Genomic DNA, 24,570 nt, shown 5'->3' on the forward strand with positions numbered 1-24,570 from the left:
CATCCAGGAAGATGTAGAATCATCTAGGGCCACCCTGGTAGAACCAGGTCACCCACACACATACAGGGTAACTAAGGGCCATCCATGGCTATCCACTGCCACTCAGAATCAAACAGAATCTTCCAGGCTCACTTAAGGTCATCTAAGGTCACTCTGGGTCACCCTGGTAAATCCAGCCAGAATTAGCCAGCACCACCAGACCACGCAAAACCATCAGAATCATCCATTGTCACCTATGACCACCCTTGGTACTCAGGGTCATCTAGGGACATCAAAGATTAAAAAAAATCACCAAACACCAACAAAGGCCACTCAAACCATTTAAAGTCACCCAGAAACACTGAGGGCCACCCATGCAATAGGTTTATCAAAGGCTATCCAGCTACATGGCCACCCTGCAGGGCCCTGGACAGATAGCACGGGGGACTGAGGATGAGGCGCAGCCACGGAAGCAGCTCACTCTCACTGTGGACTTCACCACCTGACTTTCTCGGGGGCAGCTCAGCGCTGGCTAGGTGCAGGGGGCAGCTCCTAGGTAGGCGAGGGAGGGCTGGGGGAAGCGAGCTGTGCGGGAGCTCGGCTCCAAATGCAGGAGAAAGCTTTCACAGGGACCTAGACATACCGACTAATAACAATCTTTTAGTCCCATAATAATTATTTGGGACATTTTAACTGATGTCATCATTTACCATGTGTTACCCCTATGGAGTGACACATGATAATACAGGCAATTTTATTAATTGACTTTTTTTTTTTTTTTTTAAGACAAAGAAGGAAAGAGAAGACACACGTGTCAGGGTGTCCTGACAAGCATGGTTTGCCTCACCTAATTTAGGAGCAATGACCATCTCCTATCAAATGAGCATCATGTGGTTATGATAAAAGCTAAACACGCAGGAAACTACCCGCTGGGGATTGCAGCTTGGTAGGCATTAAACAACTCAAGGTGTCTCTTCTCTAAACTTGAAAGTCTAGTGTTCATGTGCTGATGCGTTTGTCTCCCTGACGAGCACAACCCTGTGTTGACTGCACAGATTCTCAGCTCAACAGCTGACTTTGTGTGGTTTGCAATCCCCTCAGTCGCGGTGATGACGGGGGTGACCGGGCTCTGACCAAGATTCTGCCCACAGGGGCCACATGGCGCTTCTTCCTGTGGCCTCAGTTGGATGAGTTTCCAAAACTGGACAAAAGCCGATGTGAGCTGCCAGAGCGTGACTGTGAGGCTCGGACTTGAGTCAGTTACTGAGGTGTGCGACACCTGCCGACTGCTCCTCCGGGTCCTGATGTTGCTATGATGTTGTGTGATGCCCCCACCTGTGGTCTGAGCTTCTCTAGAATGCAGTGCTGCCAGTCATGTTTCTTATATTGACCCCAATTCATTAGGATTAAGTAACACTTTGAAATTCTTAGAAAGCATGTATAGACATTTTATAATCTGCAACGTAGCAAATCACTTTGGCAGCTTTGTTGGAGAAAATTCTTCTTGTGGCAGGAAACAGCTGGACACCAGCTTTCACTTGTTGGCCTCCAGCCTGTGGGGCACCTCTCCTGCAGGCCCTCACCCAGGGCGGTCAGGAAAGAGGCAGATTTATTTTGATTCAGTGTTAGATTCCCCAGTGGGAGATGGGGCAGAGTTGTGTCATGTAAGAAACTTATGACCGACATACTTTGGTCCAGAAGAATATGCTTCTTGAAAATCCAGAGATGCAACCTGGTAAGACCACAGTCTGCATCACCATGGGAGGCATCCTTCCTAAACGTTTTCCCAGATGGACACTTGAGGATAGACATGCTTAATTTCCAACTCGGTGCTTTAATGCTCTATAAATACTGACCACAGCGAAAGCTCATTGCAGTGCACAACCGCATGACATGTTAGCGCTGCCCAGCGGGGCCTGGGAGAACACGATTAACTCATTTGTGTCTTGTCTGTTAGCTTGGGTTCACTGCCCTCGTTGGCACCAACACTGTGCCAGTAAACAGACGCTGCAATGTCCAGGTTGACACCTGCATCTGTTGCTAATAAGTACCTGGTATCTTCAGGTACCTGCATATTTCTCCACTGGGGAATTAATGAGGGTGCCAGCAGCGAGCCTCAGGCAACTCATCTGAGCTTTGACTTCTGTGTGCAAATTGCACGAGGGAACACTCAACCTCTGGCATCTGAACTCAGAGGTGCCTAAATCTCGCTCTGTAGTTCCACTTTAGGGTGGGCCTCTGAATCATTTAACCTCAGGAAAGATTGCTAACACGGTAAGATTCACCCAGCAGACCATTAAGCAGGAATAACACATGGCACCTGGAGCAGCTGTCACACCTGGCCGGTCTCAGTATTTCCACTGTGTGAGGATGATTTCCCCCCTTGGAGACCAACCTTTGCGGCTGTGTACGTCCTCACTCCTGAGGCCGGATCAGTTTCTGTCTGAGCACACACCTACCGACCCACCCATATGGCATCCTTGCAGACACACTGGGGTTTCCACTCTCCTCTAAACACCAACTTTTTAGGAATTTCTGAGAAAATCTAAAGCCTAATCTTTTACTAGCCTTTTCTTAATGAAACCAGGCACTTCTCTGGTCTCTTTGTAGAAATATCCCTGAAACCCCCTGAGCCATCTGTTCCTATTGGTCCTGTGGGAAGTCGGATGGGTCTGGGATCAAATCCCACCCCCTGCCCTTGACAAGGTGACAAGGGCCAATTACTCAAGCCTTCTAATCAGTGTTCTAATCAAGCCAATTCTCAGCGCCTGCATCTCCGAGACAGAGACAACACAGTGTGTGCCCTCTCCTGGGCCCTCAGGAAGCTAGAGCGAGGTGACCACAGGAAGGTTAGTCACCAGGACTCAGCGCGAGGCATGCCTGCTTCATGGTGCCTTGACATCTTAGTAGCAGCCCAGAAGGCTCTGTGAATAACTAGATAGATAGATAGATTATAGATAAATGATATGGAATAGGTAGCTATGATAGATAACAGATGGATAAAAAGCGATAGACAGGTAGGTAGATAGGCGAGCTGCTAAATTACTGAAGTCAAGTAGATTAAGGCATGAGGAAACCATTCTGCTTGTGGTTTAAGTAGCCTGGGAACTTAAACCTTTGAATTTTCCAGTCCTGTATCAAAGCCTAGATACACATCAAACCTCCTAATAATCCTGATTATCCCTTAAAGGATTAGAGGAAGGTGTCTGAACCACTGGACATCCAGTATTCAGACCACTGGTCATCTCAGAATTACCATCCCAGACCAATCTATAAGCTAAGAATGCACAACGGATTCTTCTCAAGAGTGCACTTTTTGCTATAGGAACCCTCCGCTTTGTCTTTCTTCTTCAGAACAGTCTGGGTATTGCCTAGTTGTGTTTCTAACTTGTAAACCCTAAGACCCTTGAGTAAATCTTAATCATTTATTTCTAGCCAAAGCTGCCTGATTTTATATATGTTCAGTAGACATTTAATAGATGATAAATAGATATCATACATAAGTGATAAATAGGTAGGTAGATGATAGAGGGTTGATAGATGGATGTATATAAATGATATATAGACAGATGGAAGGATGCATGCATAGATGATAGGTAGATAGACAGATAGATAGATAACAGATTGATGACAAGTAGCGGATAGATGGATAGACATAAAAGTTTTATCTTATTTATTATTCTAACACTTTGACAAAATAACACCACTAATGAATTTAATTGCAAGGCAGCTTCACCTGGAAGCAAGAAATGCATTCTCAAATTCTTGGTCATTACAGATCATTAGAGTAGGACTAAATTCAAATGGTGTGTTCACGTGCATAGACAGATACCTAGCAAAGTAGGACAAGAATGAAACTCCATGAGTTGGGTGGGCTTTCCTTGAAGGACTCAGCCACAGCCCTGGTCTGTGTCATGCCGTGTCTGCGGCGGCATCCCCATCATTACCTTTTAGTACGGGGCAGATCTTCCAGACGCCGGCGGCTCCCTCCCTATTGAACTGCCCGAGGGCCAGCTCCATGTAGAAAAGCGGCATCCCCGCAATGACCATGAAGAGCAGGTAGGGGACCAGGAAGGCGCCTGTGGGGACATGACAGCACGGTCACTGAGGGCCTGAAGGTCTCATCCATCTCCACCAGCCATGCATGTCTTGGCCCTGTTCCTGTTTCCCCTGAAGTTCCCTGCCTGGCCACCCTCCGAAGGGAAGCCACAGGCTGGGGTGGGTGGGCCTCCTCTCCCTGCCTAGCCCCATTGTCATCAGTGCTCCAAACCCCTCTAAAGCTTTCAAAGCAAGCCCATTCCCAGTGAACTCCCAATGTCCTGGGCCCAGATTATGGGGCCAAGTCCCAAGAGCAGAGCAGAGGAGGCCCTGACCACACCTTGGCTCCTTCTCCATCTCTGCCCTTGCTTGCTCCTCTGTGGAATGTCTGCCTCTCTTGAGTTGTGACTCCTCTGGGATCTGTGGGCCACCTCTGACCCTGCATGGGTTCTGTCACCCATCCCAGCTCCCAGCATAGGAAACCTGCTTCGTGGGGGGCTGCAGTCCCTCCAGGGAGATGCCTTGTTCCTCTGGAGCTGCATCCCGCCCTGAGCACAAAGTTCACGGCCCCATGGCTCTCTTCTTGGGATGGGAAGGGGCAAGGAGACCCCACAGCTCTGTCTGTCCTTGGGCAACTTACTGCACTGCTGAGGCCTCAGCCTTCTCCCCTCGATCTGGGCAGAATAATGCCAAACTACCCAGGGCATGCTGGAAGGACCTCCCCAGGACATCTGCAGTGTGCTGTGGCCAGTGAATCAGGAAGGCTGTCAGGGAAATGGACCGAGAGGGTGGGCATGAACTTCAACTTAACTGGCCACCAACTTGAATTTTGGGGATGATCCTGCCCTGTATTTCAGTTTCTACCTTGAGTCCAGGGACAGTCATGGTTCTAGAACTCATTGGGTGAGTTCAGGGAGTAGTAGGAGTAAGGAGTAGGGTAGAGCACATGTCCAGGGCATTTTCCACTACTCCAAGCTCAAGGGCTTCACTTTGTAAATGCTGTTTGAAATCAGCCAAAGATACCCTTCTGTGGGCCTTTTCTTTCCAAAGTGAAAACCACCTCTAGAAACAGAAGGCAGACCCATGGTGCCTCCAACCGCTACCTCTGGCTTCCTGCTCTCTGGCCTCACTCGCCTTACCTGTACAGTCCCGACACAGAGTGAGACTGCTCTCAACTCTCTTTCTGTGGTTCTGTGACATGCCGCTGGGGAATCTGTGCCCGGCTAATGCTAAGTCACAAAACAGTGTCATGTTGCCAGAGTATGTGTGTTTCTCAAAAGCTCTGCCTCCATTGCCCTGGACGCTAGCCCAGCGGGAATGCACAGGGACAGCAAGCAGGAACTCACCCCCGCCGTTTTTGTAGCATAGGTAAGGAAATCGCCAGACATTGGCCAGGTCCACTGCAAAGCCAATCACCGAGAGGAGGAAGTCTATTTTCTTGCTCCATGTCTCCCGTTCCTGGGCCTCCACGGGGGTTTGTGGGGAGTTGACAAGGGTGGAGTTTGTGAACTGCACCCCATTCTGCTCCTTGACCAGGACAAGTTCCACCGCCTTTGGGCACAGGGCGTTGGGCTCCTTAGCTGGGGCCACCACGGAAGGCATCAGTCCCACTGGGCACTTGCTCCTATTCATGGGCAGACTGGATGGAATCTACGTTTCTGTGCTTCTTCCCTCTTGGTCTTCAGCCAGTATGAAAAATAAACACACACAGGAATGCAGTGAGTTAGTAGCCAGAACTACGGATGCACCCAGTGGCAAGAGCAGGGAATCAAGGCATTTGTATTCATTTCTTTGGGGCAGAACAAATACATTCCAAGCAGCTAAGATGACATGGTCAGGGTTGAGGACAACAGGAGATGAGAAGGGTAGGGGAGCAAAGCTGTGGAAATCCCAGGATAGACATCTGCTTTGCCCCCTTCCCCTGGCTCTCTTCCCCAATCCAGCGAGGGTGCAGGGCCTGTGTAATCTCTAATTTTCCTTTTAACATTAATGCAACGGTTACCTCTACCATACATTTACAATCTTCAAATAGTATTCAACAATAAGTCTTTATAAGAGTACACACTTCTTCTTTCCACTATAATCAAAATTTCCCACAGCAATGACAAGTTATAATAATTATAACAGTTCATTCAAGGAATGTCTGCATGATCTGCGTACACCCATGGCCCGGCGGCTCACCGGCCCCCACCTGGAAGTCAGCAGAAATGAGAGCAAGTCAGGGTTTACCTGAGGGACCACAAGCTCCTATACTTAGCAGCTTTACCCGGGAGCACATTTCCAAATCACTTGCATGTACCCTGGGAAATGTCACTGGGGAAGAGAAGAAACTCCACACATGCACACACCGTGGTTGAAGCAGGAGCACAACAGGAGGGGAGTTTAATGGGTGGATTTTCCACCGTATCCAAGTTTGAAAAAAAATTCACAACTTAAGTTATTTTAGGCACCACCTCTCTGTGACCCCTTCACTTCTGGTGACAAACCCAACAGCACATTCCTGAGACGGATGATAACTGGGCCAAAGGGGCTGTATTCTCTGGGGAGCAGGTGGGTTGGGTTCCTACCGGACGCAGTTGGAGGGCCCAGAGCTGTAGAAGCAGTGAATTGGGGCTTTTTCGCTCTGCCAGGGAAGCCTACTCCCAGCATTTGGGGTGAACTGACCCACTCCTGGAGCAAACCGTGGTCTCTTAGAGAAACACAGCTGGCTCATAAACTGTGGTTCCCTTGTCTGTCCCTGTAATCAGCCTGGACGTTCAGCGCCCGCAACTCCGCGCCCCCACTCTCGCCTTCAAAATCACAGACAAACCCTGCATGATGGAGCACTGGCTGAAAAATCACCCCGATCGGATCCAGAGACCGCTCGGCCCAGGTCCCCTTCACCCTGCACCGCGTCTTGTTCAACACGCAGGAATGAGTCACAAGCCGCTGCGCGCCCGGGTGCCGCGCCACAGGGCAGCCGCCCCTTCCCGCGACCCCTGGAGCCGAGCGCGGCCGTGGGAGAAGGCGCTCCACCTGCAGAGCCCGGGACAGGGGCCGGGGGGGCGCGTATCCACCCCGCATTCCCGCTCGTGCACACATCTCAGTCACCAATCGCCGGAAGATCTCAACCACTCTGTCTGTCGGGGCGCGCTGTTCGCCCCCGGCTATGAACGACATTTGGAGACGCGATCGTCTGAGGGACGCGGCACCTTCTGACAGTGCCTGTCCAATTACTATGCCCGTCGGCTGCAGCCCTTGGGGTCCACTGAGAGAATGGCAAGCCCTGGGGATGCGCGGGGGTGTCTGTACCTTCAAGTCGCCCACTGAGTGCCCCGGCCTTACCTGCCCTCCTGACCTCGGTTCTTCTCTGGGGTCCTGCCACCTAGTGTCCGTGAAAGCTCGGGCTCCGGTCCCACTCCGCTGGGCGGTCTCGGTCTCCGGGCTCTTATCCTGTCGCCTGGCCCGCCCTTGCCCCGCCCGCCGTCGGGGGCGCAAGCCGGTGGCTCCGCTTCCGCGCCGCCCCGGGTGGGCGGGGGACGAGCCTGGCCGCGCCCCAGACCCGCCCCCGGGACCCAGACAGCGGGCAGGAGCGAGTGGCCAATAGTACGCGGCCGGCAGGACACCTGCCCAGGCTTTGTGCGTCCTGGAGCATCCGACTCTTGGGAACGGGGACACCTGTGGGTCCCAGGCGTGGAAGAACCCGATGGGCTGTTTCCCGGTGAAACCAGTTTAGGGCTCTCTCCCGTCCTCGTCTGCATCTGCCGGGGCTGCCCCGCGCACCGGCGTCTGCTTGGGGGACTCCCATCGCCCACCCAGCGCTCAGCCTTAGAGAGGCAGAAGAGGGGCGCACGCCGGCGGGAGGGATCGGGGAACCTGCCGGGCTCAGCCGGGCCAAAACGCTGCCCTCCAGCACCCCCCACCCCGCCCGCTTCGCTCCTGCACGACCCACCCTGATGCTACACCGACCCGCTCTTCCCAGCCACCCAGTCTCACGGACTCCTCTGCACTACCCCTCCCGAGGTCCGGCACCCTGAGGACCCTCTCACATTGAATACAGCGCGGGCGATGTCTTGTCTGCATCTGCAGCCGGGCCGCGCCGACCTCTTCTCTGCTTCGCTTGGAGGCCGAGTACCCAGGCCTCCCCGCCCCGAGGTACTGGATAGTCACTGGGCTGCGGGGACGCGGGTCCTGCTGTGGTCGGCAGCGTCCTACGAGCAGCGAGACGTCATGGCGGTTTGCCCGCATGAAGGGCATCAGTTATCACCAAGGGGCTGGAATCACACTCACAACGCAAAACGATTTCCCCCCGCGGCTTGCCGGTCAGTACTGGCTCCAGGACCTAACACAACTGGACTTCTTAGCCAGGAAGCCCTTGGCAAGATTTCACATCATGAGGCAGAGGAATGGAAATCACAGGCCACCAAATAAGGTGTAGGTCCCCCAGGGGTGGGATGGCTGCAAGGTAAATGTGACTTTTGGCATCATGGCTTGCTTCAAGTGACCCAAATCCCAGGCGTTAACCATCTCCACATAGGTCCTTTGATTTCCCCACTGTGTGCTCGCTTTAGGGGGATGTCCACAAGAGTCCTTGGTGATCCGCAGTGCCCCCTTGGTCATGAAAGCAGTGTCCCTTTGTGACACCCTGTCAAATCCACAGTACCATTTCCCCACTCATGCTGCTTCCCCACTGCCTTACCCACAGCCTCCTGACCATTGGCTGGTGCCAGAAACAGGACTGGTACCCAGCTGAAGTGCCAAGACACTGTTCTGCCGGGCTGGTTAGAATCACGCATTAAGAACCAATGACTTAGTGTATCAGTCTGCTCTAGCTGCTTTAACAAAAATGCCACAGAGAGGGACTTATAAACAACAAACATTTCTATGTCACAGTTCTGGGGGCTAGAAGTCCAAAATCAAGGCAGGGACATACTTGCTCTCTGGTGAGGACCCACTTCCTGGCTCACAGACATTTCCCTTCTGTGACCTCATGTGGTGGAGGATGAGGGGCTCCCTGGGGCCTCTTTTATAAGGGCACTATTTCTATCACAAGGGCTCTACCTTCATGACCCAATCCTCTCCCAAAGGCCCACTTCCTAGCACCATTGCACTGGGTGTTAGGATTCAACATGTGCATTGGGGAGGGGACACAGTGTAATCTATAGCACTTGGGGAGGTGACAAGTATTTCGGGATGTGTCACCTTGACTGTATACACTAGTGACCATCACACAGCCTGTCTTTCCCCACACATACTCAACAGTACAGGTTTCTAGAAACAAGAGAAATCGGTGATGGGGCCTTAACCAACAGTGTCCAGGAACTAAATGGCCATGAAGGAAACAATTGTCCCTTAAATAAGGGAATACAGGGCAGGGCTCATGAGTTCAGATATGTATACTTAACAAAAAACATCAGGCAGGAATGCGTGCCTGGCAAGGGTGTGACTGTGACAGAAGCCAACAGAATACAAGAAAAGAAGTAGTCACTAGGACACATGGGGCGGGGCGGGGGAGTGGTATGTGACACAGCCTGAGTGCACCAACACCAGCATGCAGCTCCTAGAGGTGAGTGACCACACTCATCTAACCAGCATCCAGGCCAAGAAAGAGAAGAGCCCTGCACCAGGAGCCCACCACCCTCGCCACAACCCTCACTTGTAACCACACAAATTAAGATAAAAGGTCACAGAAAAACCTGGGACCTAGGCCACAGCCTGGCCCACGGGCGACAAAAAGAACGCAGAGCTGCGGCTCCTGTGTGTCATTGCCCCCTGGACCTGCACAGTTACAGTGTAGAACAGGTGCGGGTAAGAGCTGATTAATCCTGATTAAACAACAGCCTTCGAATGCTTGGAACTTTGCCCTAAGTGTATCACCCTCATGGCTGCTACTGTTCACACATAGCACTAGAAGGATAGTGGCAGAGCAAGAGCATTGTCCCGTCTACCCGCAGGGCAGTTGTTCGCCATTCACTGGGGCCAGCCGCAGCTACACAGCACATGGGAGGGTCTGGGAAAGGAGCCGTGGGAGGCGAGATTTTAAGTTGATTCATTTGCTTGTCCCACATGACCAAGTGCCAGGGATGGGTCACATAAACAGAGAACTGTTCTCTCTCAGTTTTGGAGCCAGAAGTCTGAGATCAAGGTGTGGGCAGTGCTGGTTGCTTCTCAGGTTGTAAGGGAGAATTTCTGCAGGCCTCTCAGCTTCTGGTGTGTGCTGGCTGTCCTCGATGGTCCTTGGCTTGTAGAAGAATTACCCAGCTCTGTCATCGTATTTGCATGGTGTTCTGTATGTGATTGTTTCCAAGTGCCCTTTTTCTTATTGGATCTGGGCACACCTTGATGCTCTTATTTCAGCTTGATCATCTCTGTAAAGATCTCTAAATAAGGCTGCATTCTGAGGTCCTGAGATTCCAACATATGAATTTGGGGAGGCACAATTCAACCCATTTGAAAGAGGAAAACCTTAATAGGCCTGTTCTGGGGGGAGCTGCGCAGAGCATAGCAGTGCCCCAAACCATGCTTACTGCTTGGCAGCCCCTCACCACAGGGGAAGAAGTGAGGTGGTGCAGAGCACGGCCCTCAGCAGGAGGACTTCTGTGGAGAAAAGCCACCAGAAGACCAGGCACACCTGTGGGTGCTCCTCTATGAGCAGGCCAACTGTTGTCTTTAAGCCACAGGCTCTTTGGGGACCACTGCAACCCTGATTGCCACATCCCCATGCATGTTATGGCCATCCTGACAGATGACTGGTCTCTACAGCACTATGCTACCCACAGCGTGGCGGTCGGAGGCCAAGAACTGCATTTCTCAAATGCCCTGGCCGGCAGGTCAGGGTCTGCCACAGGTGGGCACACCTGCTGAGTCTGAAGGGGAGGAGGCCCAGGCAGCTGGGGTGGGTTCCCTGCAGCTCCTCGACACTGGGTACTGCCACCCCTCCCACCTCTGCCTTTCCAAACCTAGTTCTCTGCATGACATCCCTCTCTGCTTATAATTTGTACAGCTGGTATTCCTTAGTCAGCTTGGGCTGCTATAACAGAATGCCCCGGGCTGGGCACTCAAACAACAGACACTTATTTCTCTCAGTCTGGAGCCTGGAAGTCCAAGATCAGAGTGCTAGCATGGTCTGGTTCTGGTGAGGACCTTTGGGCTGTGTCCTTATGTTGGAGAAAAGAGAGAATGGAGGGGGGGGAGTTAGCACACCCTCTGTTCTCTCCTTATAAGGCCACTGGTCCTATCATAGGGCCACACTCTCATGACCTCATCTAAACCGAGTCACTTCCCCAAGCCCCACCTCCTCATACATTCCCCCCAGCCCCAGGATTTGGGCCTTCAACATGGGAATTTGGGAGGAGCACAAACACTCAGTGCATAGCAGTCCCAGACCGTAATGTTTCTATTATTTGAACTGATCTATAATGTTCTAGGATTTCATTCCCTTACTTGGAAAATTTTTGTTTTCCTTTGAGTTAATAATTGCGTATTTTTCCACTGGTTAATTTTCCACGTTCCATTCACTAATTCATCTCTAAGCTCTCCAACAGAAGTATACATCTCCTCTAGGTGTACTGCAACCCAGGCGGCAGTCTGTTCACATTTATTGTTCTTGTTATTTGAGCCTCTGCCGCCTCGCTCCAACTTGAACAGTTTGCCCGCCAGTCTTGCTGGCCAGATGGTGTCCGTACATCTCCCATTACTGCACGTCTGGGATGTGCTCAAACACTTTTCTTTGTGGTGTGGGTTTCTGGGATCCCCATGGGCAATTTTGTTGTCTTGGCATCACCACCGCCCACTTTTCAGACCTCTGTACCATGAGGGAGAGGCCGGGGCAGCTGTCTCCCAGAGCCTCTTCCCTGTATGACTCTCTGTTAGTTTGCCCGCGACAGACAGCCACATGGGATCGAGGAGGGGAAGCCATTAGTCCCCTGAGGTTCCAAGTCAAGAGTATTGGTGACTGAAGTTCCTGGAAGCACCCTGGTGAGCTCTTTGGAACCACTTGCTGTGTCCAAGGCGCTTGCTGGGTGGCCCTCTGCTCCAGTGTCAGCTGTGGGGTCCTGACTGGAGCGAATCCACACAAATCCTGGTCTCTGCCGCTGCTGATACAGTCAGCTCCAGCCCCTCCCAACTCACACTTGCTCAGAAAGACCCGGAGAGACAGTTTCCTTGCACGTAACAGGAACAGCAGCACGCCTTCCCTGTCTTGTCTCAGCACTACATCAACTACCCTGCCGCCACTTCCCGTCAGAGACCTTTACCGTAGGCCTGGCAGTCCGCAGCAGATCCCGTCAGTCCACTTTGTGACATCATCCTGAACCAAGCCGGTGAGCAAGAAATAAGAAACATCAAGATCATGGCCCTGGCCGGTTGGCTCAGTGGTAGAGCGTCGGCCTGGCGTGCAGAAGTCCCGGGTTCGATTCCCAGCCAGGGAACACAGGAGAAGTGCCCATCTGCTTCTCCACCCCTCCCCCTCTCCTTCCTCTCTGTCTCTCTCTTCCCCTCCTGCAGCAAGGCTCCATTGGAGCAAAGATGGCCCGGGCGCTGGGGATGGCTCCTTGGCCTCTGCCCCAGGCGCTAGAGTGGCTCTGGTAGCAACAGAGCGACGCCCCGGAGGGGCAGAGCGTCGCCCCCTGGTGGGTGTGCCAGGTGGATCCCGGTCGGGTGCATGCGGGAGTCTGACTGTCTCTCCCCGTTTCCAGCTTCAGAAAAATACAAAACGAAAAACAAAAAACAAAAAAAACCCCATCAAGATCATTGGTAAGACACATGACTGTTAAAGATGGAAAAGGGAAAGATAAAAATTCCAAGGCTTGCCATCATGGTGAGGTTCTAGTGGGTCCATTGGTCTGTGACTGGTCGAGAGACATGTCTACACGGAAGACACGTTGCTGCACCTGATGATCCCACTCCCAAGGAAGAATTTTTCACATGCATTTGAAAAGAATGTGTGTTCTGCTATTACTGGGCGAAGAATTGTATCAATGTCAAATAGGTCAGCTTCATTCATACTGTTTTCAGTCTTCTGTGCCCTTACAAAAGTGTTCATACTTGTTCTCAATTATTGAGAGAGAAGTGTTGGTATTTCCCAGTGAAAGTGTATGGACTGGTTCTTGTGGTTCCATCTTCTCTGATTTGTCCTGTTAAAGCTCTGTTGTCAGGGGGACGTGCACTTAGAATTGTGTGTCCTGTAATGCAGGAGGTCCAGACCCAGAAAATGAATCTGGCACTGTTGCGGGGTCCCAAAGAAACCACAAGGAGGAGCAGATGGAGTGTACACAGCTTTTATGACTTACATACAGGGGCAGCACCAACAGCAGCTGGTTGGTGAGTTTGCACCCTGCTGGGTGAGCTTGCGTTTTAAATAGCTAAGCCCTGGGTGGTTACTCAAGCAAAATTTTTTGTCTACAAGCAGGTAAGCAGGTAAGGGGAAGGCTACGTGTCATTCTGCATTGTCTCTCATTGATATGTACCTGGTGATTCAGTTTTATTGTTCTTAGTAAAACCTTAGCTATGGTTTTACTACCCTTGATCTCATGGTCCCACACACCAACCATATGACTGGGGACAGGGAAAGGCCATGTCCAGCATCGACCCTACATGTCCTTCTGTGGGCCTGAATCCTTACTGTGAAGTGAGCTTGTTTAGACCTGCTTATCACCTCTGCTCTGAAGTTGCCTTTGCTATGAGAACAACTTCGTGTTTCTTTTGATTATAGAGCACCCATTCTTTTTTTTCCTTCTAGCCCAGCAGTTCTCAACCTGTGGGTTGCGACCCCGGCTGGGGTCGAACGACCAAAACACAGGGGTCGCCTAAAGCCATCGGGAAATACATATTTATTATACAATACATTTTTAAATAAAATATATATTTCCGAGGACATTTTTAAATAAAATATATATTTCCGATGGCTTTAGGCGACCCCTGTGTTTTGGTCGTTCGACCCCCGCCGGGGTCGCGACCCACAGGTTGAGAACCGCTGTTCTAGCCGATTATGCCTTCATATGTTAACTGTTTCTTATATGCATCATGTAGATTGGTCTTGATTTTATATCCAAGCTGACAACTTCCACTGCGTGTTGGTGGGTATTTAGACCATTTACATTTAATGTGAATATTGATGTGATTGTGTTTAAATCTATCATTGACTACCTTTTTCTATTTTTCCAATGTGTCCTCTGCTCCTTTTCTCTCCTTTTCTCTTCTCTTTTGGATTGCATTTTAAAAATTCTATTTCCCTTCTCTTTTGTGGGACTATCAGCCAAATCCCTTTGTTGTGTTATTTTAGTGGTTGCTTTTGTGCTGTAGCATGCACCTTCCCTCTGTCACAGTCCATGTTCAGGTGGTGTCAACCCCCCTGCACACATACTGTGGGGACTTAATTACAGGACTGCTACTCACCCCTCCTGGCCTTTGTGCTGCTGTCGTCAGACATTTCACTCCTACATGCCATGAACCGAAGAATGCATTATCAAATTTGCCTCACATATTCAATTCTCTTTTAAAGAGATTTAAATAATAAGAAAAAGTGCTTATATTTGCCCATGTGATTACATTTCTGGTCCTCCTCATCCCTTGCGTAGATAGATCCAGATTTCAAAGTGCTATCGTTTTCCCTCCGCTTTAAGGACTTATTTCAACATTCCTTGTACTGAGGGTCTGCCAGTGATGAATTCTTTCAGCTTTTGTGTGCCCAAAGCAGCTCTATTTCTCTGTTTGGAAAGGTATCTTTGCTGAGTAAGTAATTCTAGGTTGGCAGATGTCTTTTTCTTTTCCTGTTTTGTAATGTTGCCCCACTGTCTTCCAGATGGTCTTATTTCTAATGAGAAATCTGCTTTCCCTCATATTTTTGTTCCTCGTATAAACTGTGTTTTTTCTTCTCTGGCTGATTTTCTCTTTATTGTTTGTTTAAGCATCAGTTATGATGCACCTACTGTGGTTTCCATTATGGTTCCTGTGCTTGGCGTTCACTGAGCTCCTGGGATCAGTGGGCTCCTAGCTTATATCAAGTTTGGAAAAGTACTTCTTTAAATATTTTTTTCTGTCTGCCCCTTTCCTTGGGGAAAGTTCCACAGCTTATTGATGATCAGTTCAATTTTTTGTCTTTTTCTTTATTTTGTTCAGAATAGTTTGCATTGCTTTATCTTCAAGTCCACTTGCAGTCTCTTCTGTGATGTCAAATCCACCCTTACTCTTTTTTAAAATTTATTTATTTATTCATTTTAGAGAGGAGAGGGAGAGACAGAAGGAGAGAGAGAGAGGAGAGAGAGAGAGAAGGGGGGAGGAGCAGGAAGCATCAACTCCCATATGTGCCTTGACCAGGCAAGTCCAGGGTTTCGAACTGGCGACCTCAGCATTCCCAGGTCGACACTTTATCCACTGCACCACCACAGGTCAGGCCTCCACCCTTACTCTTAACCTGTGTGTTTTGCATTCAAACCTCATAGGGTTCTTTTTCAGAGCTCAGCTTTTCACTACAAAAGTAGTGAAAATGTTACAAAAGTAGTTTAGTCAAAAAGACTGAAGCCCATGGCATCATCAGACTCCTCAGATTCTTCTTTCTTTGCTTCCACATTTTCCTCCACAGCTGGGGCAGCAGGGGTGGAGGGGAGGGCTCTCCTGCTGGGGCAGCACCAGCTGCTGGGGCAGGCCCACCAACCCCTACATTGCAGATGAGGCTCCCAATGTTGAGATTGGCTATGCAAACAAGCCTTGCCAGAAAGGTTCAACATTTACACCAACTGCTTTAATAAGGGCATTGATCTGCTCCTCGGTCACCATCACCTCATCATCCTGCAGGATGAGGGCCCTGTAGCTGCGAGTGTCTTGTGAGATGGAGGCCGTGGTATGAGTGAGCACTGCTGGGAGTGGTGCTAGCCCCTGATGAGCGAGGGCCTCCCTCAGTGTGGCCTTCATCTCCTCGGGAGGACCGAGCACCTTAGGGGCAGCTGGAGAAAGGCCAAACATGGTAGTTTTTATGCTAGAATCTCAAACATTGTGGTTTTCATGCTAGAATTCATATTTATCTCATAAAAGATCTCTCATGTCTGTACTGAACATGTTCAGTCTTGTCTCCAGCTGGCTTTCTGAACAAGGTGACAGTTATATTGTATAACAAATGAACCTCATCTATGAATTCCATCACCTGAGTCATTTCTGGGTCGGTTTCTATTGATTAGAGATAATCTTTTCCTGCTTTTTTGCATCCAGGTGATTTCTTTCTTCCTTTTTCTTTTTTCTTTTTTCTTTTTTTTTTTTTTTTTTTTTTTAGAGAGAGAGAGAACTAGGAAGGGAGAAGGGAGATGAGAAGCATCAACTCATAGTTACTTCACTTTGTTTATTGATTGCTTCTCATACATGCCTTGACTAAGGGGCTCAAACCAACCCAGTGACCCCTTGCTCCAGCCAGTGACCTTGGGCTCAAATCAGCAAATTTGGGCTCAAGCCAGCTACCTTGGCCACAGGATTATGTTGATGATCCTGTGCTCAAGCTAGAAGCTCACGCTCTAGCCAATGACCTCAGGGTTTCAAGCTGAGGCCCTCAGTGTCCTGGGCCGATGCTCAATCCACTGTACCACCACCGGTCAGGCAGGTGATTTCTGATTGGATGCCAGACACTGTGACTTCTAGTGAGGTGCTGGATAGTTTTGTATTTCTGTGAATATTCTGGAACTTTGGGGTAAAAGTAAGTTATTTATAAATAGCCTGGCCATTCTTTCTGGTCTTGTTTTTAAACTGCTTTGTTTGGCTGGACCAGAGCAGTGTTTTGTCTATTTCCTTACTACTGAGGGGGAAAAAGCATCTATTTCCCACCAGGAGGGAGGATGGATCCAGTCTCTGTTTCTCCATTTTGACTGGAAGCAAAACTTTGAACTCTTTCACTCTTTTTACATTTAAAATTTAGCCAGGACCTAGCCAGAATTTTTTTTAAATGTTATGTGAGACGTGGAGAGGCAGAGAGACAGACTCCTGCTTGTGTCCTGACTAGGATCCACCCAGCAAGCCCCCTACCCGGCAATGATTTACCCATCTGGGACTGTTGCTCTGTTGCTTGGCAACTGAGATATTTTAGCACCTGAGGTGAGACCATGGAGCCATCTTCAGCACCCGGGGCCAACTTGCTTGAACCAATCGAGCCATGGCAGAAGAAGAAGGAGGAGGAGGAGGAGTAGGAGAGGAAGAGGAGGAGGAGGAGGAGGAGGAGGAGGAGGAGGAAGAAGAAGAAGAAGAAGAAGAAGAAGAAGAAGAAGAAGAAGAAGAAGAAGAAGAAGAAGAAAAGGAAGAAGAAGAAGAAGAAGAAGAAGAAGAAGAAGAAGAAGAAGAAGAAGAAGAAGAAGAAGAAGAAGAAGAAAAAGAAAAAGAAGAAAAAGAGAAGGGGGTGGGTGGAGAAGCAGATGGTAACTTTTCCTGTGTGCCTGACTGGGAATTGAACCTGGGATATCCACATGCCAGGCTGATGCTCTACCACTGAGCCAACCAGCTAGGGCCCTAAACTAGCTTTTGACAACGTGGTATGACACAGATCGGCCCCATTGCCAGTACCAAAGTGTCTGCCATCCTCCTTGGCAGGCGTCTAGTGGCTGTGGAGCTCCGTTCTGGAACATGGGCAGAATCCACTATTTGGCATCATTTCTGTGAGGGAACATACTCTGTATGATTGAAATATTTTGAAATTTATTGAGATTTACTCTCTAACCAGTCTAGTTTGACAACTGCTTCACGTGTACTTGAAATGGCAATTAAGTCCATTTGGTAAATGGCATTGTTCAAATGTTCTGCATAATTATGTTTTCCTGGTAGTTCTATCAATTACTAAGAGAATTGTGTTAAAAATTTCCAAGTATGTTTGACTTATTTCTCCTTTTAATCTTTATTTCCCCTCCCTGTTCCCCTCTCTTTTTAATCTTAAGCTGTATCATTAGGTACATACACCTTTAGGGTTACTGTGTCTTCCAATTGCACTGTACCCTCTACCAAAGCTGAACTCCATTTTTTTTCACACGGGTAATTATCCCTGCCTTAAAGGTCACTCGGCGTCATGTTACCCTTGCCACATCAGCTTTCTTATCTAATGTTTGCACTTTACATTTATTCCTCAATTCTTTTAATACGTGTCTAAATGGCATATAGCTAGGTGTTTTTATTTGATCTAGCAACTGTCATGTTGGAATTTTTAAAAGTCTATGTTTAATATCATTGCTGGTGTGACTGAATATAAGTATACCATTTGCTATTTGTTTTTTCTATTTGTGTTATCTGTACTGTTCTTTTTTCCTTACTTTCCTGGTTAGTTTGGATGAAATAATTACTTGAAAACATCTCATTTTATTTGCACTATTGGCTTATTAGTGACACCTGTGTTTTTGTTTTCTTTGGGGGGCTGACAATGTGCACATTTAATTTCTCTCAGTCCACCTTCAAATAATACTGATCCTCCACTCAGACAGACCCCATATTTTCACATACATATCATTCTTACCTTTGTTCTGGGGGTGACGTTTTCTTTTTCTTCAGCTGCTTGCAAGGTTTTCTCTTTTATCAGTGGCTTTCAGCATTTTACAATGTGCCTTCCTGTACTTTTGTGTATTTATTTTGCTTGTGGCTTATTGAGATTCTTGGATGCCTGAGTTTATACATTTGGAAAATTTCTGGCCATTAGTTTGTCAAGAAATTTTGTCCTAATTCCTTCCTTTCCTGGGACTCCAATCACATGTGATAAAACACTTATTTTTTTGGTATTTTTTTTCGGTCTGTGTTTGACTGGGACACGCATGGATCACTGGGTACTTTCTCCATAGCCCCGGCCCGGGTCCAGCCCACGTGGCAGATGGCCTGCCTCTTTCCCAGTGTGTACTCAACCACACTCTGCCAGGGGTCCCCAAACTTTTTACACAGGGGGCCAGTTCACTGTCCCTCAGACCGTTGGAGGGCCACCACATACAGTGCTCCTCTCACTGACCACCAATAAAAGAGGTGCCCCTTCTGGAAGTGCGGTGGAGGCGGATAAATGGCCTCAGGGAGCCACATGTGGCCCACGGGCATAGTTTGGGGACGCCTGATCTGGACTCTGCACAGAGTGGCCCTGGAGGGACTGAGAAGATGCACAATCAACAAACAGATCAACAAGAACAGCCTCAGCCTGACCAGATGGTGGCAAAGTGGATAGAGTGTCGGACTGCAATGCGGAGGACCCAGGTTTGAGACCCCGAGGTCGCCAGCTTGAGCACAGGCTTATCGGGCTTGAGCTAAAAAGCTCACCAGCTTGGACCCAAGGTCGCTGGCTTGAGCAAGGGGTTACTCGGTCTGCTGAAGGCCCACAGTCAAGGCACATATGAGAAAGCAATCAATGAACAACTACGGTGTCGCAACGAAAAACTGATGATTGATGCTTCTCATCTCTCTCTGTTCCTGTCTGTCTGTCTCTATCTATCCCTCTCTCTCTCTGTCCCTGTAAAAAAAAGAACAGCCTCAGCCGATGTGGTCATTAATGCACTACCTCGTTAGAAGCAGGTCCAGGGCTCACCCCAGAATGGCACCATTTTCTGGGTGTTCTGATTTCACTGGACCCTCCCATTGTCAAGAGGACATGCTTTTAATGCTTTCATCCTGATGCGATCTGTCTTCTCTGCCCTCTGTATTGCTTCTGCACCACTTGTGTGCTGATTAGCTGGCTCACCATTGCCCACCTCATATTAAATCACAAAATAATTCATTTTACCGCAAAGGAAACATGGCAGCAGGCATACCCTTGAAGTCCCAGCTCCTCGTAGGTTCCCCTACCCAGAAGCAGCTGGCCTGACAGTTGTGGAAGGTGGCTTGTGTAGCATTTTGTGTGGCTCTCCTTGCTCTCACGCCCAGTAATTACAGTAGGGTGGCTTGTGTTGCACTTTCTGTTCACCTATTCCTTCTCTGCCTTGCAGTGCCCACCTCTGCAGAAACACATTCCTTCCTGTGAAGTGTGGCCATGTAATTCACTCTGGATACAGAAGACTCAACATCTAGTGTATGGTTTGTCACTTCTGTTCCCTGAGCCGTTCACCTGGCGGAGTCCCAAGGGAGTGACACAGTGAGGACTCTAGGCAGAGCTGCAAGTGACCTGCCTGAGAAAAGGTGAGAGGAGCGATGTACTTGCTGACCCTGAATCCTGGGCCACTGTGACTGTGGCAGATGAGTCACGCTGGCTGAGGAGCCTGTTTGCGTTTCTGGTTTTCTTCTCTGCAACTTTGGGCTCTTTTGCCTGAAAGGGCTTCATTCCCAAGAACAATGCTCCTACTTGGGGACACAAGTGACCCATCGCACTTGAAGTTCAGATGCTCACCAGCTATGTGGGGCGACTCCTGCGACTGAACGAACAGGACAGCAGAATGTCTCTGACACTAATGCCAGATGGGAAACAGTGCGGCTACTGCATTTGAAGTCTAGTGGGTCCTCTGGGCTCCTATTTGTACTTTCATGACTAATATTGAGACTAATAAATGTAAGACAGATACTTTGGAATAAATATTTGAATCCTTTCACCAGATCAAGAATCCTCATCTTCAGTGGTACTGACTGGTTGGAGCCAAGGAAACATGAAATGGGGGTGGTGGAAGCTTTAAGTACAGCTGCTGCAACCTCATAACTGCTACAGAAATGAGGATGGTGCTGCCCGTGCAAACTGTCTTCCGGGCCTGGTGTATGTGCAGGAGTGAGAAAGCATGCACATTATTTTAACTGCTTACTTACTTCCCCCACTTCTTGGTGTCTGCTGTTTAATAGAGAGAAGATGAGTGATGGTGAATGCAGAACTTCGTAGCTTAGTTTTCATGTTAGAGATTATTCAACAGGTGTGTGACTATGCTAGAAGAATTAACATCATGTACGAGAAGAAGGTGAGGATGGACACGGAGTAGCTGAGGGACAAACAGTGCTGGGTATTCGTCAGAATACTGAGAGCCAGCAGCCATTCCATGAGCTGGGGCTGGGGTCTGGTGCTATCCTATCAGCATCTACTGGTTGGGTCAGCAGATGTGCGGAGGAACAGGGATGGAGAGAGCCAAGACTAACATGTGACGGGCAGAGACTTTTTTCAGTTCTAGATTCCCATGGGTCTCTAGGAGCAGCACGTGGACGTGCGTCCTGTCACAGCCCGTACCAATCAGAATGTAGGAGAGCTGCACACACACAGAAACCGAAGCCAGCCCATGGCAGGCGTGCATCCTCGCCATGGGCAGCCACCCACTGCCCACTGCCGCCATGCCTCTTTTGTTTAGACTGGAAAGCAGTGTCCATCTTTGGATGTGAAAAGTCCCGATCTTGTTTTTACTTTATCCCTTTCCTTTACTTAGAAAAATTAAGCAAATGTAACCAATTTCAAAGGCAATACCCATGTATTATGTTAAAAGGGGCCTACAAGCACAAAGTAAATAAAAACAGCTGTTGTGTGCATGACGTCACTGTGGTGCATGTCTTCTTCTGTTACTTGTGGTAGTAGCTTCTCTGACTTATTTCTGTGAACAAACCATATCCCTAAGTGTTACCTGAGCCCTGAAGCCAGGCGCTACATAACCTTGATATTTTCATGTGCAAAATTTGGGATTTTAATGTTTTGTTTTACTTCTATTTCTAAATCCCTTACTGACTACAAAGTGTGTGTAAGGTATATGTGCTTAATATAGAGAAATGACAGGGGTCAACTCACCAGGGAGGCAGCCACATAAATCAGCGTTTCGCGAAATGCCAGCCACTGTCCACAAGACAGCAAACACTCCAGACCTACCCTCGGCTCTCATGAAAGCTTCTTCTGCCGAATTTCTATTATTGTGTTTCTCAAACATGCTAGCAATTTCATCTTGACTGGTTTTCCTGTCACAGCTTAAGACCTGTTTGTGTTGTCTTAAGAACAAAAACAAAAAACACATAACAAAGAACATCTTCAAGTATATAGGACTTTATGTTTTATTCACTCCATCGAAACCCGAAGTTCTTCCCGTGGCACCTTCCCAGTGCTGTCCTGTCTCACACTAAGGGTTCAGCTCCGACACTATGTACACTCACAGCTCTGAGTACCACTGAGCCACCATGAGAGAGAAAGGGGGTCAGGAGGGGCAAACATCCATTCAAAGTCTGCTTATCAGAGATTTTTTTCCTGAAAATGCACAGCAGCATTTCATTCAAAAAACCCTTCATCCGCAGACACAAAGGACAGAAGCCACAAGTTCAGGCCCCTTTCCTCAGAATATCTTAGTTTACTCACCTCCTTCATTGGTTATTGGTAGGGTTTTCTCTTTTAAAAATGAATCTTTATGCATTGTACAATTATAAAATCAATTACCATTAGGTATCAAGGCTGCATCTGAGTTTCTGTTGCATCCATCCAACAAGCCGAGCGCCCTGAAATGGTCCTCAGTTGACCCCGTCCGTTTGCGTCCTGGCTGGCAGTGAGCAGCTGGAACAAGGTGGAGGTGACAACTGACCGGTAGTGGAGGGTGTTCCTATCGTCTACTGGTGGAAATGCACGTCATGGATGCCTTAGGAAATTAGTAAACATTTTCCCTGTGCTTCTGGCCTTGGTGGTCACTTTCGATAGAGATGCCCCAAATATAAAATTCAATTCTTTAGAAATTAAAAAAAAAAAAATTTTCCCCTAAAGAAACCCAGAGGCTTTGCTTCGGGGCACAAACTGGAGTCCGTGGTTAGGATTGTGCTTGAAGGACAGGTCCCAGTGATGTCCTAAGGAAATGATCAAGGTGATTTCAGGGAGAGCAAAGGCAACACCATGGCGTCCCCTTTTTTATGCTGGGAAGCACCGCTCATCACCTGACTCAGGGAGGAGAATGGAGTTCCCTGTCAGACCGATGCTGCCTTTGTCGCTGTGACAGGAGGCACATCTGCATGAGGCTGTCACCTACTCCTGCTACTCTCCATACTGTTTCCATCTGTGCAGCTCATCTGTCTGCAGGGGCGGCTGCTTTGCCCTACCCATCACAGAGCCAGAGCAAAGAGATGACCCATGCATCTGTCCCAGGACTGCAGTCTGCGCGAGGCGCACACAAAACACACAGTGAGTCAGGACCAGTCCTGACCTCCTGCCTACCTCACGCCATTCACATTCAATGCTTCCACTGGAGTTGACACTACAGTGAAGTAGATGATGTCATAGTAAACAGAAATACCAAGTTGGTAATGTTTATAAAAAAAAAAGAGGAGATTAGAAAGGATTAAGAATTGGAAGTAGCAGTTCTGGGCTGGTGTTCGTGGTGGCCCAAATGGGAGAGAAATTGACCTGGTAGAGAGAGGCCAGAGAGAAAGTGAAGTCAAAGACAAAAAGAGCCTCAGATTCTATCAAAAAAGGGCCTATAAATAAATATTCTCTGACCCTCAAAGAAAAATGAAGTAGAAAATCAATTTTTTTTCTTTTTTAAAAAAATGCTGAATGTTTCCTGAAGTATCTAAATGAAGTTTATAAAATACTCATGAACTCCCACAAATATAGAAATGTTTAAAAACCAGATGGCAGGTCGGTCACACTGTGACTTCAGAGGTCGGCAGAGGGTTTGTGCTGGGATAGACACACGCCCCATGCCCCACTCTCTGCGCACGGAGGCTGCCTGCTTGTGTGTGCTGCTCAAACTGACCAACAGGGGCCGGGTGGAAAGAGTGAGATGGAAACCTAAAACCAGGATACCTTGGGTAAAAACAAGCCATGCCTGGTGTCCACCCAGCCCCCCAAAAGACCTGCCCAGCAGGGAGACCCCCAGAACTCCGCCAAGATGGGCAGGACACGCCCACGCAGTCTTGCTGTGAGGAGACCGCGCACTGTGAGCGTGAGGTTTTCCTTTCAGATGCCTCATAGCTGCCCCGCCAGCCGGTGCCTCACAGAGAAGCAAAGTGGAAACACTGCAGCCTCTGGAACTTGGACCTGGGAACAGCGAACGTGCAGCCTATGTGGAGAGTGGAACCCGGAGGTGGTCACGTGGAGGCTGCCAGGGAGCAGCCTGTCTGTCCAGCACTTTCTGTCCTAGTCCAGTTTCTTACGTACAGGTTTCCGCCCAGCATCTGCGTTCTCGGGGCTGAAGTCAGCACAGAAGCCATTGGGGGTGGGAGCTGGGGGTGTCTGTGCACAGCTCTCAAAAGGCGGCTCGTCAGGGTACAGATACTCCTCGGCAAAGTCGGGGTACATTTCTGCAAACCTGTTGAAATCAGCTGGAAAGACAAGGGTACCATGGTTACTGAGGCCCTGGGGGCAGACATCTAGAGTGTGGAGCTCTTCCCTGGGGCTAGGTGCACCCCCCCCCCGGCAGGGTTGGGGTCTACCTTGACGGTCTTGGAGGTGATGACAGGAACCCACACTTAGCTTTTTTTCTGTTGTGCATAACAATCACAGTAAAAGCACAGGGGCAGCCCCTGCGTCCTCTCACCTACTCCTACTTTGGGAACACCTAAGGAAATAGCACGATTTCGAATTCAGTGGGTACTCTGGGTACTCAGTGCTTGTCAGAGAGATTCTTCTCATCACAGGAGCTGATTTAGGGACAGGATGGAGTGTTCACATGGTGACTGATACTCCATGAGGCAGCACTATTGATGGACACATCGGAG

The 24,570-nt window shown here is 49.0% G+C and overlaps 2 protein-coding genes across 5 annotated transcripts in view; both read right to left on the bottom strand.

The window, feature by feature from the left end:
* Positions 1 to 7,434, bottom strand: part of SLC6A3 (solute carrier family 6 member 3) — a 37,375-nt gene extending 29,941 nt beyond the window's left edge. For both annotated transcript variants that reach the window (XM_066243324.1, XM_066243321.1), the window contains exons 1-3: positions 7,342 to 7,434; positions 5,364 to 5,696; positions 3,927 to 4,058 (exon numbers count right to left, since the gene is read on the bottom strand). In XM_066243324.1, the coding sequence (XP_066099421.1) occupies positions 3,927 to 4,058; positions 5,364 to 5,649 (418 nt within the window). In that variant the 5' untranslated portion in view covers positions 5,650 to 5,696; positions 7,342 to 7,434. The remainder of the gene's footprint in view (positions 1 to 3,926; positions 4,059 to 5,363; positions 5,697 to 7,341) is intronic.
* A 14,469-nt stretch (positions 7,435 to 21,903) lies between these two features.
* LPCAT1 (lysophosphatidylcholine acyltransferase 1) overlaps positions 21,904 to 24,570 on the bottom strand; it is a 47,544-nt gene continuing 44,877 nt past the window's right edge. For all 3 annotated transcript variants that reach the window (XM_066243344.1, XM_066243335.1, XM_066243352.1), the window contains one exon: positions 21,904 to 24,174. In XM_066243344.1, coding sequence (XP_066099441.1) covers positions 23,990 to 24,174 — 185 coding nt within the window. In that variant the 3' untranslated portion in view covers positions 21,904 to 23,989. The remainder of the gene's footprint in view (positions 24,175 to 24,570) is intronic.

The sequence above is a fragment of the Saccopteryx bilineata genome, chromosome 1, assembly GCF_036850765.1.
Source record: "Saccopteryx bilineata isolate mSacBil1 chromosome 1, mSacBil1_pri_phased_curated, whole genome shotgun sequence".
NCBI lineage: Eukaryota > Metazoa > Chordata > Mammalia > Chiroptera > Emballonuridae > Saccopteryx > Saccopteryx bilineata.